The sequence below is a fragment of the Monodelphis domestica genome, chromosome 1 (genome assembly GCF_027887165.1).
Source record: "Monodelphis domestica isolate mMonDom1 chromosome 1, mMonDom1.pri, whole genome shotgun sequence".
Taxonomy (NCBI): Eukaryota; Metazoa; Chordata; class Mammalia; order Didelphimorphia; family Didelphidae; genus Monodelphis; species Monodelphis domestica.
In genome coordinates this window covers 713,531,903-713,549,418 of record NC_077227.1, presented here as the reverse complement: position 1 = coordinate 713,549,418, position 17,516 = coordinate 713,531,903, and the positions used below count along the sequence as shown (strand labels likewise).

The 17,516-nt window shown below is 38.9% G+C and overlaps 1 protein-coding gene across 1 annotated transcript; it reads right to left on the bottom strand.

Moving 5' to 3' along the window:
- Window positions 1-1,991: 1,991 nt before the first annotated feature.
- Window positions 1,992-14,903, bottom strand: TAT (tyrosine aminotransferase). Its single transcript, XM_001367387.3, has 12 exons — window positions 14,779-14,903; window positions 13,850-14,096; window positions 13,532-13,636; window positions 11,773-11,840; window positions 9,785-9,943; window positions 8,232-8,370; window positions 7,600-7,652; window positions 6,772-6,924; window positions 5,865-5,993; window positions 5,375-5,458; window positions 4,059-4,157; window positions 1,992-3,218 (listed from the first exon to the last, which is right to left on the bottom strand). The coding sequence occupies exons 2-12, from the start codon at window positions 14,082-14,084 to the stop codon at window positions 3,078-3,080; spliced, it is 1,365 nt and encodes a 454-aa protein (XP_001367424.1). The 5' UTR covers window positions 14,085-14,096; window positions 14,779-14,903; the 3' UTR covers window positions 1,992-3,077.
- Window positions 14,904-17,516: the final 2,613 nt, after the last annotated feature.

Genomic DNA, 17,516 nt, shown 5'->3' with positions numbered 1-17,516 from the left:
TGGAGTTTAGGCTGATTCTTTCTCCTTTACCTTCCAAACACTACCCTCTTAGAAAGCCACTAATCTTCAGCGACCTTGTGGCGGAGGACTTTGAACTTCCCCTGGCACAGACCAGGTGGGGGAAATCCTACACCCTTTCCCTCTCCCTTCTCCTTAATTCCTCTCCTCTATGTTAATTAAACCACCATAAATTTACTAACTGACTTGGGTATTTTATTTGGAATATTCCCTGGTGACCAAAATTAATTTAGATTAGGTCACAACCCTAAAATTATCCTTACAGTCCTCTTGCTTGGGGACATTGTTCTCTCTCTCTTGTGGAGACGTTGGGCTTTTGCTTGTTGGGAACTCGTGGCGGGGTGCTTGGCGTCTTGGTGATTGGCATTTGTGACTTGCCGGTGAGATGACTGGAAGAAGCTCTGTAGCATGGGTTAGGTGAGGCATCTTCCCTTAGCATCCTTGGTGAGGTGACTGATTCTTCCTTTCCTCTTTTCCTTGACCTCCAACTCCTATCTGGCTTGCCAGAGCAATACAATTTTCCTTTCTTCTCTCTCTTCTTCTTAATTTCTTCCTTCTATTGTAATTAAAACCACCATAAAAATCTCAAATTGACTTGAATAATTTATTGGGATTGAATTAATCCCTGGCAACCACTAGTATAATATAGTCAGTCAATAACCCCTAATTTTACCCTTTACACCTATGAATAATGTGGAACTGTGCTGCATGACTGACTGTTAACTATGACTCTTGCCTGGAATTATATAGAATTAAGGGAGTTTTTTGTTCTTTTATGGCTTGTGCCAGATCAATCTGTGCCCTTGAAGGAAAAGTCTTATTATTGTCATGCCTCTGTCCATCCTTTTTTCATTGCAAAATTTCTATAATAAAATCAGATGAAGAGTGGAAGTTTGTCATTGTAATATTAAATTTATTAATATATCAATACTAAAGTATCTGAATTAACCATAACAGGAGAGCAGTATGAATGATTTTACTATTATTCATCTGCTTTTGTGGTCAACTCTTATCCTATGTAACTATGTAAGTGAGTTCTTGGACTTACCATATCCTTGCTTTCATTCTGTCTCTTTTACCACTAATCCCATTTCTCTATAATATAGTAATGGAGGAGGAGCTGAGATATAATGGCCCAAACTCTTTAAGAAATCTACATCTACCTGATTATAAACTGTGATTGTAAATTATCTCTGAGATAACACTAACCCATCCTCATTTGGAGACGTGTCCCTAATGGGCTTTTCTTGCTCTTAATATAAAAAGTTGTCTTTAAAAATTGTTCCCAATTTGAATCTCATATTGGTCTTCCATTGCCATACTACCAACACATTTCAGTCTTGGTGGTTTTTAATAAGTTCCTTTTAATTTTCTTTACCTGAAGTTTGCTTTTTTAATCAGAGTGAAGGTCCAAACAAAGATTTTCTGTTAACAGAGGAATAATAAGTATAGCCTTGTGCCATAGCCAGCACTATCACATCAAGTTCTATGCCCTCATCAAAGAAAGGTGAGAGTGATTAAAATGTCTCGATCTCCAAATGACTTAGAAATTTCCAGGTATATCACAGAAATAGAATTTGAACCCACATTCTCTGACTCAAAGTCTAGTGCTTGGTCTGCTATAGGGCATCATATCCCCTAATTAATTGTGCCCCCAAAGACTGAGATTAAGAATTTCTTGCTTGATGAACTAATTTAGCACCCAGAGAACTAGATAGTTATCCCAGAGCCATGCAAAATCAAGGGATGATACCAAATGTTACTATAGGAATTGAATCACTCTTATCTTAGCAGCACACTACATAAGATCTAATTTGACTTGAAGCTATAAAAGAATTAATGGAATTCCAAAACTAGATAGCCCTTAGGGATTCCTGATGGTATGCAAAAGTAAGTGGTGATCTAACTAGCCCCCTGAAGAGAAGAAAGTATATTTGTCTCCTCAATAGAGGAGAAAAATCAAACCACAGTGCTGAAGACTTTGTAAAATTTATTTTAAAAAAAACAATAATTTATGCCCTTTGCAAAACAAAGGGTTTGGTCAGTATAAATGCTTTTTAGATAACATATTAAAAGATAATATAATATATAATATAATAAATCAACATCAGAGTTACACCAAAAGTGATTCCATGACACTGACAGGTCAGGGTATTCCTGGTTCTTTTATCAGAATTGCATAATAACTCCTCAAAATGTCCTTTCTGGCATATACATTTACCCCTCCCCCCCACTTGAAGAAAATCCAATATACAAAAATATAGATATAAAAAAGATAAATTATAGAGTGATTATTTGTACTACAAAAGGACTCTTCATGTTATAAAAATTATTCCTGGCAAGATTCTTCTAAAAAGCAAACTCGCCAAATACATTTAAATACAATTTCCAAAAATTTGATCCAAACCCAACTTTTTTTCCGTGATATCTATCATCTAATGTGAGGTATACCTAAAGTCAGTGAGATGCTAACTGAATTTGACTCCAGAACTAATATGGGTGTGAAGGGTCCACAGTACAAGAAAGTAGCAGAAACACAAGTGCTATTTGTGAAACTCTGTTTCCTTTCTTCATTCCCATTAGATTGGGAGCTCCTTGAGGACAAGGACTTTCTTTTGTCTCTTTTTGTATTCCCAAAGTACATATCAGATGCTCAACAAATATTTATTTACTGACAATTGACCAACTGGATGATTTCTTTTCAGTGCTTTATCCCATTTTTTTGGTATGGTGCTTCCATGGTAAATCAGAGATTATATTAACCAGGTTCAATCTTTACTAATGTGTTACACAGAGAAAAAGAGAAGGGAATCTAATGGTGGGGAGAGACCAAAAACTAGGGGAGTGAATCATGTTAATACAACTGTAGGAGAATTTATGGAGACAGAGTGTGTTCACTTGGGACTAGGGAGCAATAGGAGTTCCAAAGAGTTGGGGTGTAGGTGGGTGCTTTTGTGGCTCCTCTCCCAGTAGTAGGCATCCAACTCAGTGGGGAACAGAAGGACACTACTTATCCTGGCCCCAGAAGGTATACACTACATGGGGGAGGGAAGATAGGCCTATTTGTCACATTCTTCCTGGGCTCCTTCAACACTTTGGTAGTGCTTCTCACAGAACTCCTGGATCCTGCTGCAGGCCTCCAACATCATCACTTCAGGGACTGTGATTACCACTCGGAAAAAATTGGGATATTCAAAACACTGCCAAAAATAAAAAGATGAATGTTAGCTTAGAAAAATCTGAACCTCAGACAAGACTACCACTAAGATAGTTCACCTCCTAATTATAAGAGGCATTGACTTAATGTGAGCTGTTTTTGGATAAAGTACCATTCAGTGAAGGACCAAGTGCAAAGTTTGGTTGTTTCCAAGTTCCAGAATTGTAAGGAAGGAGCATGACTCCCTTTCACATCTTAGTCAGTCAACAAGCATTTATTATGCACTTACTGAGTTCAAGGCATTGTGCTGAGCATTGGGGATACAAATCAAATCAAATAGTCCTTGCCCTCAAGAAATATATTAAAATAAAAGCAATAATAGATTAAATTAATGGATCCAATTTATTACTAGTTTATTAATTATTATTATTTATTAATAGGTTGACTTTAGTCAGACCCAAGTTTCAGGTCTGTGTGGGTTGAAGAAGAATGTGAGATGGGTTGATAGGAATATGATTGGGGATGTAGACTATAAGCAATCACCCTAGTGCAAATATCAATAATATGGAAATGGGTCTTGATCAATGACACATGTAAAACCCAGTGGAATTGCACATTGGCTACAGTAGGGGTGTGGGAGGAGGGGAGGGAAAGAACATGAGTCATGTAACCATGGAAAAATATTCTAAATTAATTAATTCAATGAAATTTTTCAAATAGAAAACAAAAAGAAGAATGTGAGGAATGATCCTTTGAGATCGTGAGATATGCATTTTTGAATCCAACCAAATGACAAAAGAACTTAGTTAAATCAAAGAGATGCTGGAGCCATCAAAGAGTTTTCAGCAACACTAGACTATACTGACAGAGACAAGACACTCACCTTTCCTGGAAGACAGACGACAGATTGCTCTGCAATTAGCCTCTCACTGAATTCAACATCATTTTCAAATTCTGGGAAATGTTCCATCTCAATTCCAACCTATGCCCAAAAGAAGCAAGTGAGAGCTCTTTCCCAGTTTCAAGGAGGAGTGAGGAGTGCTATCACAGCCCCAGAAAATGTTCTATTTAACTGCCTTCTAATAATAACTCATATTTCTATAGTGCTTTAAGGTTCACAAAGAGCCTTTGGAAGGTGTATGATTGAAAATTTGTTAGCCTCAAAAAGAACTACATATCCCAAGAGCCCACTGATTTCCTGTCATTACATACTTCCTGTAGACAGAGGATAAAGGGTGTGGGCTTTGGAGGCTCCTTCTCTCTGATGTAGAATTAGCATTGATGGTGGTGAGTGGGGTTGACTAAAAAATGGCTAACCAGCCATGGACACGGGGTCTTTATTTTGTATCTTTTTATTCCTTGATTTCTAATGATCATTAATAAATCTCTTAAAATATAATATTATTATTGAGATTTAATTTTAACTTTTACAAAGGTAACCCCTAACCTAAAATCCATTGGAATGGGACTTTCTCCTTACTGGTGGAGAAGTATGCCCTGTCCTGTGTGAAGGGTGAAGTAAGAGCTCGTGCAAAGGAGAGCTTCAGTTCATGAGGAGTTTTCAAATAGGAGTATCCTTTTGGGACTTTCCTCCTCTCACCCAGAGCAGGGAATTCATCATTATCAAGGAGAGAGTCTTATAATAATGGGCTTTGGTACAAGATTATACAATCATGATCTCATTTTATCCTCACTATACCAATGGTGCTATTAGTACCATTCCCATTTTACAAATGAAGAAACAAATGCAGGCAGAGGTTAAATGATATGTTAAAAGATATAAGCATCAGGGGAAATTTTTTAACAGAAATCCTGAAGCTGAATCCAGGGATTGATAAAATTGATGCATTTTTTTTAAGCAATGGAAGAACTATTATAAGAAGGTGTAATGGTCAAAAGTAGTCTTTGCATTTAATGAAGAGTTCAGTTCTACCCCTTAATTAATGGCTATTATAAATGGAATCACCTCAGCCACTGACACAATAGCCCTTTGTTTTCATCAAGTCTTGAATAAATCAAATTGTGCTCTGGACATGCATAGACGAGAATAAGTGGCTACTCTATGGGGAAAGTTCTAGGATTAATGAGTGCTTTTTTTACTAGGACAGAATTAAAGATATTCAGAGGTGAAGCATTTCTAATCTATCTTGCTCCTCCTCTGATCTAGGTTATACCACTGGTTTGTGGAGACACACTTACCATGAGGTACATGGCTCCAGAAGGCTGGATAGGCCGGAGTCCAGGAACAGCAGCCAAGGCCCCATAACAAAGGTCAGCATTTGACTGGAAGAGGCAAGAAAGAGACCAAAGATCATCATTGGAGCAGAAGAAAATGAAGCCATTCCAGAGGACACCGTTATGAGGACCTAGACCTCATATTTGCTTACTTATGAAAGAAGTCAACAGGGCAAAGATCATGTCCATCCTACTCTTGGCTGGGGGGAATGGGATTGCCAGGAGCCCTGAAAATATTCACATTGCAGTGTCCATCTTGACCAATATGGATGAGGGAAAGTTAGGAGAGTAAACCCCAGACTCAGAATTTTAATGCAGACTGGATGTTCCCAAAATTAGACTGACCACTGACAGGACCACAGATAAGATGAGGTTATTCCCAGAGTTCCATAAGAGTTTTTCTTATGGATATTTCCCTTTCCCTAAAGATGGGAGACTTCTGGGCCATCCTTACCTTGAGAAAACTTAGTGTATTGTGGTAGAATTCTTGAGGCGTTCGTCTCATGATGCTTTTCAGTGCTCCCTGGACAATGGTACAAGGTCCTAGGATCCTTTGGCTCAGCTTCACCAGCCCATCTCGGATCTTAAACATTCCAGGACATTCAGTCAGTACCTCCAAAATCACTCGTATCTAGGGAGCTCATAGTTGCCTTTCCTTCTTCCATTTTATGGAAAGTACCCAGGACAGTTATGTCTTCCATTCCTGAGTCTCCAGAATTTGCCCCTTTTCCTTTTCCTTCCCCCTCCTCCCCTTTCAGCTTCCTCCCTTCTCCCCTTTAGAGTGTAAGCTCCTTTGGAGCTTGTCATTCTGCTTGTACTTAGATTCCCAGGAACTAGCATCATGACTGGTACATTGTAAACACTTTATATAGATACTTTTTTTTACCTAACTTGACTCAACCCCAAAGTGGAAGAGGAATAAGACCTCTTCACTAACTCAAGCAAAGGGAAATTGCATTTGGGGTAGGAACAGGGATGACAGTGGCTTTTCTTAATTCAGTACCTTCCTTAGACACTCTAAGCCTCAGTCACAGGGTCATAGGATCATAGAATAAGAACTAGTATGTCATCTGCTGCAATGCACTTTTTTAAAAGAGGGAACTGAGGTCCAGAGAGGTTGCCACATAGATGGTGAGTTAGGGATCCCAGCCAGGACTCTGGACTCCAAATGTAACATGCCTTCCATTTTATATTTTAAATATATTTCATATGTTCTTATTACCAGTGCTAAAATAACAATTCCAGAAGTCCCAACTCTATCTCCTCATAGTTATGCATGATAAACAAGGGACATATGAAAGTGTTTGTGTAATGAAAGAGAGATTTGATTGTCAACAATCAAGAGATTTCACTGAACTTACCTCATTACCAAAGATGTCTCTTCTGTCATGGATCAGAATCCAGCCCAACCTCCAGCCTGGTACCAACCAACGCTTAGCTAGCCCCCCACAGGATAAGATGGGAACATTGGTGCTAAGGGTGGCCAGGGGCTCATATTTACAGTCCGAAAACACCTAAAGAAGAGAGAGGCCCATGGTACTTATTGTCTGTTCTCTTCTGGAATCCTATTCCCTACTAGAAACAGAATAGACCCATAGATCTATGTTATCCTCTTGATCCTTCCACCCATCTTTGAAAACAAAGGAACTCGGGAGGTCCTGGGTTCAAATGTGACCTCAGATGCTTTCTAACTGTGTGATCCTGGGCAAGTCACTTAACCCCCATCGCCTAGTCCTTACCACTCTTCTGCCTTGGAATAGATACACAGTGTTGATTCTAAGAAGGTAAGGATTTTTTAAAAAGGCAAGCTGAGGAATCATTGAAATCTCAAGCAGATTGGGGATTGGCATTGATTCTAGGTGGTCTTAGACTCTGGTTGCTTCAAAGAAAAGAAGCCACAGATGATTGGCCTGGACATGTGGAAGGAGGCTTGCAAAGAAAGGAATGTACCAAATAACACAGAGCAGATTCCACATTGAATCTGTGTAAGATAAATGAATACTAGCAAGGCATATCATCATGCTATAAGATTAAGAGATTTGTTGAAAGGAGTGTCAAGAAGATTAGAGAGTATAACATGCAAGAAAATTACTCAGAGATAACTTTTGTTTGCTTTCTTAAAGATGTAATCTAAAGGTGGAAATTCATTAGAGCAGAAACCCAGAGTGAGTCTTTTGCCCAATGCTCACCATATCTCCATAGATCTCATCAGCCAAGATGGGAACACACTGTCTTGCAGCCACTAAAGAAAGGAGAAACATACTCTGATCACTTCTTTGCCCTGGAGACCCTTAGTATTCAAATATTCCATCAGTCATATTATGTTGCATTTCTGCTACATTGTCTTGTTGTTTTTCTCAAACCATTATGTGTATGTATGTCTCATTTTTTCTAATGAAATTTTGAATTCATTGAAATCTTTTTTAAAATTTATCTCATTCATAGAATTTAGTAGATACACAGCCTATCAGTATTTTTTTAAAAAAGCAATTAACTAAAGTTATTTATTTCAGAAAATATGAAAGGAGGAATAAACCCCTCTTCTCTCCCCTCGCCTTCTCCTTCTCTTTCTCCCTCTTCCTCTCCCTTCTTCCTTCTCCCTCTCCCTCTCTTCCTCCCTCCCTCCCTCTCTTCCTCCTGCTCTCCATCCCTCCTCTCTCTCTCTCTCTCTCTCTCTCTCTCTCTCTCTCTCTCTCTCTCTCTCTCTCTCTCTCTCTCTCTCTCTCTCTCTCTCTCTCTCTCCTGTTAGATGATAATCTTGCTCCTTGTTTTCAAACATGGAGTCCTTTACTCTGAACCTAGACAAAAGAATTCATCTTACCAGATAGGATCTTTTGGAGGTGGCTTTTGCTAAACACTGAACCACAGGGGTTTGATGGGTTGTTGACTATAAGACAAGCTGTCTTCTCATCAATCAATGACTCCAAATGTTTTAAGTCAATTTCCCAGGATTTTTCAGGCTGGGGAAGAAAGAAAGATGTCAATAAGATTGGAGAGCTCCTTGAGGGCTGGACAGTTTTTCAGTTTGTCTTTCTATTCCTAGAATAATATATTGTACATGCAAGGTACTCGATAAATACTTTTTAGAATGAATTTAATTAGAGCTTTTGCTAATAATTTTCTTAACCCAATATTTAACTTAAATGATAAAATATATTTATAGTTTTGGCTACCCACATCACGACCTTTCACCTCAGAAATAAAGGAGCAAACAAACTCATATCTGAGTCTGAAGATTATGAATACAGGCACACTTTGTGAAGGGATAAAGATGGTATGGCAGGGTTAGAAGGTCCAAGTCTGAATTTTAGATTTGCCACTTACTTGCTATGTGGTCTACTTCTGTTAAATGAGGGAATTAGGGGGGCAGCTGAGTAGTTCAGTGGCTTGAGAGTCAGGCCTAGAGATGGGAGGTCCTAGGTTCAAATCTGACCTCAGGCACTTCCCAGCTGTGTGACCCTGGGCAAGTCACTTGACCCCCATTGCCTAGCCCTTACCACTCTTCTGCCTTGGAACCAATAAACAGTATTGATTCCAAGATGGAAGGTAAGGGTTTAATTAAAAAAAAATGAGGGAATTAGATTATATAATCTCTAGGTTTCCTTTTCTCCTTAAAATCCTAGAAGTTCAAAAGGATACAGAATCAATCAATTAATCAACAAGCATTTATGATGTGCTTACTATGTGCCAGTCCCTGTATTAAAATGGGAATATAAAGACAAAAATAGATCCCTGTCCTGAAGGAATTCACTTTCTAATAAGGAAGAAAATATGCAAATAATTATGTATCACAAAATGTATAGAGTTTGCATGGGAGGTAAGGAATCCTCAAGGGAAGGCATTGGAGAAGACCTGAGAATTGGAATGTTGAAAAAGATAAAAGAGGAAGAGGATGTTTGGGTGTGGAGGGGATCAGGAGGATAGTAGAAAAGCCCAAAGCATCATTAAGGAGGCAGAACAAAATCCTAAAGACCTTGAAAGAAGTTACAGAGTGGATAAAAATTTCTATAGTTAGCTATGAGATAATCATAGGTCCCTGAATTTTTATTCATCATCTAGAACATGGGAGCCCCATGTAGCTGAGCTTAGGAATCAATAAACAAACATTTAGTAAGTGTGCAGAGCTCCGAGTGTCTTATATATAAAGCACTACTACAAGTCAACAACAATCATATATAAAATAGACAGTCATATTTAAGAAGGTAGCATGGGCAGGCTCTGTGACAGGGTGCCTGTCACCATTTTTTTTAAATTTTTAAACATTATTTTATTTGGTGGTTTTCATACATTATTCACTGGAAAGCCTGTCACCATTTTTATGGAAACCTTGCTAAAGTATCTTTTTTTCCCAAGATCCCCCAAAAGACCACTCACCAACAAGTTGTAAAGTTTGACCTCAATCCCCATGGATTCAGCCAGAGTTTTATAGAGAGAGAAGCCGGGTCTGGGGATAAGGATGTTCTGTCCTGGGTTAGCCAACACAGCTAAGGCAAGTTCGATGGCCTGGCTACAGCCACTTGTCAGAATGACATCCTACACAGAACACAATGAGTTAATTAAGGTGGTGATTTCTGGATAACAGAAATCTCAAAAAAGATTGAGGAATTAAGAGTTAATATCCAAAGGAGCGAGCTGGGAAGAAGGAGAAAAAACTTTACTCTTGAATTCTGGCCAATGAAAGGCTATCTCGAATTTCTATGGCCTTTTAACATTTGAAAAGTATTTTCTTTTCAGCCATCTTCAAGGTGGGTTATTATTCTCAGTTCATAAATGAGAAAACTTAGCCTCCAAGAGATCAAGTTGGTTTACCGCAGTTATCTACAGAACTGAGATTCAAACATATAGACCTTTGTTACCAAGTCTTTCCACTATGCCCTTAAAGCAAAATTGACTCTACTGAGCTAAAATCAGAAGGTTAATGACTTGTAGGCAAATATTTATACACACACTCATATATACTATATACAGTGTATATATAAACTATATATGTGCTATATACTATTTATTAAATATATACTCTATAACTAAAACCAGAAGATTAATAGTTTGTATGCATATGTGTATACATGCACACATACACATATAAACATATATGTACATATATTTTATATATGTATAATTTTATTAGAAAGTTGGTCATGCCTCAGCTAGCCACCATGTTTAAAAATGCAACCCTGTTGTTGGGATTGGGAAAAATTCTCAGGTGATAGCGTCCTTGGACTTTCTCCCTGAATTATTTGCTCCTGGCTAGAGATATAATATAGTTGGGGAGGAGGCCTTCTCTCTTGGGAAATACCAACCAAAAACATCAGTGGTTGGTGGGGGGAGCAGTTAGTCCTGATTGACTGGCATGGTCAACCTTGGCATCAATTCAATATGCAATTGCAGTCGAAAGATCTTAATCTTTTAACTGCTCTAAAGCTCAATCTACTTTTTGAGAAAGAAATAGCAAACCACTCTAGTATCTTTGCCAAGAAAACTCCAAATGGGATCATGAAGAATCAAACACAACTGAAAGGAGTCAACAACAAAACTCAGACTTCTCTGCTATAGGCAATTATTGAAACTATAAACAATTATAAACATTAATAATAAATCAAAACGTCAAAGACTTGTGAGCCAGCGAGGTGGCCCACTCTATAGAGTGCCAGACCTGGAGTCAAGAAGACTCATCTGAATTCAAATCTGGCCTCAGATATTTACTAGTTGTGTGACTCTGGGCAAACCTGCCTAAGTTCCTCATCTGTAAGATGAGCTGGAGAAGGAAATGACAAACCACTCCAGTATATTTGCCAAGAAAACCCCAAATGGAAGTAATGAAGAGTTGGATATGGCTGAAACAACTGAACAACAGCAACAAAGACTTGCAATCCATCAGTTTGGGAACTTCCTTCACTAATACAGATCCTCAACTCTTTATAATTTGTAAGTTTAGGTCAACCCATATTATTTGCAATCTATGACTATAATCACTGAATTTGAGGCTCTGGAGACTTGCTGGTTGCCAATCATCCAGTGTCAGGAGTAGGATTTGAAACTAGTTCTTCCTAATCCCAAATTGAGCATAATTAACCACTGACCATGATGCTTAGATGTCTTACCATTTAGTGTACTTATTTTTTTTTCAAAGTGAGATAACAAATGTCCGGTGCTTTTCAATCAACCTTAAAGTGCTGGTAATCAAAATCCCTAAAGATGCTTAAGGACCAAAACAACTGGCCCTTCCTTTAGTTCTAAAGTTATTTGACTTCTGTGATCTGGAGCTGGAGAAGACATGGGCTTTCCCTAAGTGGAAGCTCAGAATAAGTTTCCCACTTCATTTCAGTCTATGCAATGGTAGCCTGCAAAGATGCCTTGGTTACCTTAGCCTCCAGAGGGGCCTCTGGACAGTGGTAATAAGAAGCAATTTCCTCTCTGCTAGACAGATAACCTGGAAACAGAACAAGAGATTCATGAGTAGGATTTCCTCCCTGAAAATATGCAAACAATGTTGACTATTAGAAAACATGAGGTTCAAATCCTGCCTCAACTACTTACTGGGAAAATCCTTTAAATTCTCTGTGCCTTAATCTCTTCATCTGTAAAGTTGGGATAATAATTGCCCAGCACATATATTGTATAATTTCATGCTTAAAGAAACCTGCTTAGTTCCCCAAAGTCTGTAACCTGGTGAGATTTACCAATAAGTAATTATTGAAAAAATGGATTTTTCCTTGGTTTCTTTATCTTTTTCCTAGTATCACACCATTTCCCTAGATCTAGCATGGCAGCCATTAGGATTTGGCCTAGATGCCAACTTCTACTAGGGACTCTGGAATCTTTTTTTATTGATGCTATCTCCTTTATTCTAGATTTCATCTTCATAGACCTTCTGGTGCCCAATGAAACCTGGTTTTCTCCTGAATACACAATATCTTTCTGCATTTTCTTTCATATCCCTTAACACACAGAGCCGGGGAAAGAAGTTAGCATAGTACCTAGTTTCCCAATTTCATTTTCAGATCTTCCCTCTGCTACTCAATAACCATATCATCTCTTCCTCCCCTCCCCCCTCCAATCCTTACCTTCCATCTTAGAATCAATTTTACATATTGGTTCCAAGGCAGAGTAAGGGTTAGGTAATGGGAGTTAAGTGATTACCCAAGGTCACCTAGCTAGGAAGTATCTGAGGCCAGGCTTGAACCTAGAACCTCCTTCTCCAGGCCTGGCTCTCCATCCACTAAACTACCTGGCTGCCTCCCACCTCTCTTTCATTGAAATTGACTCCATCCTGGTTAGACCCTTGCCATTATCAATGATCCTCCAGGATGCTCACCCTCAATAAAATCATCCTTGCAGCCTCTTCCACCTGAACTTCTACCCTCTTCCAACACCTTGGCCTTCCTAGTTCCTTATCTTCCCCAACTCTCAAGGCTTCTATCTCCAGTTAGCCCTAGCCACTCACAGGAATAGTCATATCTTAAGACCCCTTTCCCTTGCTTCTGGCTAGAACCACAATTAAATTGGAATCTTAAAACAAGAAGTACAGGGAGAACATAAAAGAAGTTATTTTCATGGAGTCGGTAAGTTCTATTCTCAAGCCTCCAGAGGGTATGGGGAGAAGGAAATTAGTAAAGGAATAGCCCCAACCAATCAAAGAAACTTCTGAATCAGTAACAACATGACAAACATCTTTGAGAAAGAAATATAAGACAGTCTTTTGGTAGTAGGCTATGTGGGACCCAAGGGGAAGTGTTGAGTATTTCAAAGAAAGGTCTAAGGGATCAGTTTGCCTTTCTGATTTACAGTGAATACCCCTAAGCAGGGGTTCTTAACCTGGTTTTTACAAAATATTTTCAGAACTGTATTTCACAAAATAGGTTTCCTTTGAGATGCTGTGTATTTTATCTTATGCATTTAGAAATTATTCTGAGGATGGATCCATAGACTTTTCCAGTCTGCCAAAGGGGTCCATGCCACAAACAAGGCAAAGAACTCCTCTAGAGCCTTCTCCCAAGAATCTTATGCCTCTTTCGTTTTAACCTCTGAATACCAAGACAGAAACAGAGAGCAGAATGAAGATAGAAAAAAGTGCTTGGAAGCACTAAAGCAAATGATATTAGCAAAGTGGAGGAAACTTACCAATTGATGGAGCATAACCATTATACTTCCCGGAATCTAAGGCATCCTTCATGGCCTGAGTAACTTCAGCATCAGTAGGGAGATTTCCAAACACAGTTGGATCCCCTTTTTTAAAGAAAGAAGGAAAAGAACCATGATGAGAATAATAATATTCCATAATCAGTGAGCAAGACAGAAACACTCTTCTCCCACTAGGTCCCTCCACATCTGAACTTTCACCTCCATTTTTACCCATTTTCTTCAGATAATCAATGGAATAAACTAAGTCAATGGGTAGTTGAGTTCCCCTTACCTCAGAAGTGATGGTCTAGTACTCACCTATTGACAAAGAGATCATGGTTTTATTTGGATTTGGTTCCACCTTCATGCTATCTACAATGGCTCTGATAGGATTGAAAGTTTTCTTGGACATATCAGAGGCTCTCACTGCCCATCTAGCTTTCCTGCCTTTCATTTTCCCTGAGACTGTATTTCTTCCATTGATGTTTACATGGACATCAAGGACTGAGGAAAGATCACCATTGCCATTCATTTGGATCACGTAAGAGTCCATTGCTAGATATACCTAAGGAGGAAAGAAAAAGAGCATCATGAATATTCAAATACAGGAAAGTCCCTTTACTTTGCATTCATATCTTAATATGAGGTCAGTTTCCTGATAGCTTCTAGCCTTTTTTCTGAGTTCATTAATCTATCCTCAATCTGCTTTAGGCACTCACTGAAAGCAGTTTCTGAATGAATGAGAAAGTTGTAAAACATCTCCTGTAGGAGGATAGATTCAAGATATTGAAATAATAAAGCATTTTGAAAGACATATTCCCAGTATTTCAAGATGGCTGGATGGTATCACCAAATTGGCCTCAATTAGGGCAAGAATCATAGCATTAGATCAAAGGCCTCTAAGTAATAGAAAAATGACTTCCCTATATATATATTCTCCCCAGTTCATTTCCTGATAAACTGGAGCTAAGACAAATAATTATAGGACTTCAGGCTTTGAGGATATGCTTTATCCCTTCCATGTGCTGCCAAACCAATATTCTTCCCAAGGCACTATAGATTGGCTCTCGTCTCCTGCATAGACAAGTCAAAAATGTGCTAGAAGAACAAGCTGTTAGATCTTAAAAGTAATTAAAACACTGTCCCATATAATATCCCATCTTCCTGCTGTGGAAAAAGAAACAATATAAAAGTGTCTGAAGCAGCAGCCCCTAAATTGTTAACAAGACTGAAAACTTGGGTTTTACCTTTGAAGAAGTGGAACTGAAGCTCTAAAATGATGGGATGAAGCTGAAAAGCTTGCTTCTTTCTCTCTTGTTGCAGTGATGGACTCAGAAGCAAATCCTGATTGCTGAAATAGTCCCTACAAATGGGTGTTGGCCTTGAAAACCTTTCACAATTGGTTGAGGATGAAATCTCCCTGATACTCCTCCTCCACTTTCCTGTCAGGGATTTGTTCTCACTTCAAAAAACTGGAATCCTCTAAGTTAACTCTTTACAGGAGACAGATGAGATGCGAGGAGAACAGGGGATTATTATGGGTTGCTAGATTTCTCATCGGGGTCATATTAAGTAATTGAAACAAGGTAGGGACTTAAGATATGTCCCTTCTGCTCTACTGCTCTACAAACATTCCTAAGAGAGACAGGTATCTTAAAAAGAAGCCTGTTGTCTTTTCTTCTCAATCCAATGCTCAAATTACTCTCTTTCTTGAGTGCTAGTTTGTTTGTTGACACGAGATGTCAGGTATGATCTTAAGAAATCTTCATAAGGGTTATTCACCAGAAAGCTGAAGTTTTTCTTCAGTACTTAAAAAATTACCAACTATATAATGGTTAAAATGGCTTGTCTCCTGGTAGAGATCCCATCTTTCTGTTTATTTTTTGAGAGGTATAGCAAAGTATGTGCCTGTTGGGATGACATTTAAATAAGTTGCTGTTATCTAATGCACAGAAGCTAACATGAAATTGGGAGACTCTTGAGTTTTCATCACTAGCTCTTAGTCATATGCTGTATGGATTGAGTCCATTCTTTTTTTTTTTGGTGTTTTCCTTTCTCCAAATGTGAAATGCACTGAAAGATACTGGCTTCACTCAAAGGAGGAAGAGAATGAATTAGTTCAAATTCTGTAAGGTGCTTAGAACAAGGTGGGGTGGGGGTGTCACCACCTGGGATCGCTAGTTTGGAGACAGAATACTTCAAGTCAAGGGGCTCCAGCCCTATGAAGCCCTAGCCTATAATTGCCAATTACTTAGATGGGACATGATCACTGTCTTGAAGTATTTAAAAGACCATCACACAGAAGGATTGGATATGTTCTATTTGGTCCCTGACAACAGAACTTGAAAGCCTGGTAGAAGTTGCAAAAAGACAAATTTTAGACTTTATGAAAAGAAAAGGTTCTTAACAATTCCAGTCACCCCAAAGTGGGATAGGCTGCCTCGAGAGTTAGTGGGATCCTTTCCTGTGATTCTGGTTCATTCAAATATCAGTCAAGAAGAAAATGTTTCCCAGAGTGGTCCAAAAATTAACCAACCATGCCATCCTTAAAGTAGGCAGAGTCATAACTGCACACCAAAGCAGCTGACTAAACAAGGAAAAAAGAAACTGAATTAGTCTTTAGGCACCACATATACAAGGTGAATCAAAAGTTGTGTATTGGTTGGCGTTACTGAATCCATTAGTCAAATCAGTGCATTAGTCAATCAATGAGCATTTGTTAAATGCCTACTATGTGGCAGGCACTAAGCTAGGACCTAAACCAGTATATGGACACATGCCTATTGGCATGCTAGAGCAGACCTTCTCTTTGCATAGGATCCATGATAATTGAGGCACTAAAATTACCTACAGGCAATGTTGGCCTTGGCTAGGAAGCTTAGGATGGGACCATTTTGAATAGAACAATTACAAAGTAATAGAATAATCACTTGTAGGTCATTGCCCCCCAGGTTTCTCCAGTACAGTCTAACAGTCATGCTTGGGTTTACAGAGATCAAAGAGCAAACACTCTCGGCACAGGATTTCGGTGATATGTCCTGCAAACAGGGCGGCTGACGCAGGACTGGCAGTGGTGTGGAGAAGGGCAGTGGCCACTGTATCAGACAGGTCATCACGCCTGACACTCCCTAAATTCTGTTCCAACTAAGAATAAGAAGGAAAAACAGGTAAAACATACAGGTCTCTGGTTGCACTCTCTCTTTTCCCCTAAACAGAGAGTTGATAAAGAAAGTGATGATACAAGGAGATGAACTCTTCCATTTTTTCTTGATTGCCATCATCAAGTAAACCTTAGAGTTCAACAATCCAGACCCCCTTATGAAAAGGAACTCCGTCATGGGTGTCTCTTTACTCATCCTGTCCCACCTGTTTCTAGGGCAAAGGTACATCCCAGAATTTCTGCACCAGCACTACTAGTGTCTCCCTCCAATATTTATTCCCTTCTATTTACCTTGCCTATATCTTGTACAGACACAGCTGTTGGCATATCATCTCTCTCATTAGAATATGAGGAAGGTCAGTGGTTTTTGTCTCTTTCTGTATTTCCATAGCTGGCACAGTACTTGACACATTGATTCATAAATGTTTGTTAACTGACTGGTTGATTAAATATTCATTCCTGTTTTTCCTATGAAATGTGTCAGAAAGTTTAGTATTAATTAGGGCAGATATGTGGCTCAGTGGAAGGAGTGCCATTCCTGCAAGCTCTCTTTTGTCTGGGTAGCAGCAGTCTATAGCTAAAGCTACCAAGGCAATCAGTGCCAAATCAAAAGAACATGTCACCTTTGAATGGAGCCCACTCTAATTTAAGGTTGGGCCAGTGACATTCAGAAATTAAATCAGTGATTCTTCTGGAGGGGTCTAGAAAACAAGGCTGATACTATTTTCATGAGGGCTCCCCAACATGTCCTCCTCAAACCCTTAATCTGACTTCATTTTAGCCTTTGAACACTTTGAATACAGCTCAGATGGTGAGATTAAAGTT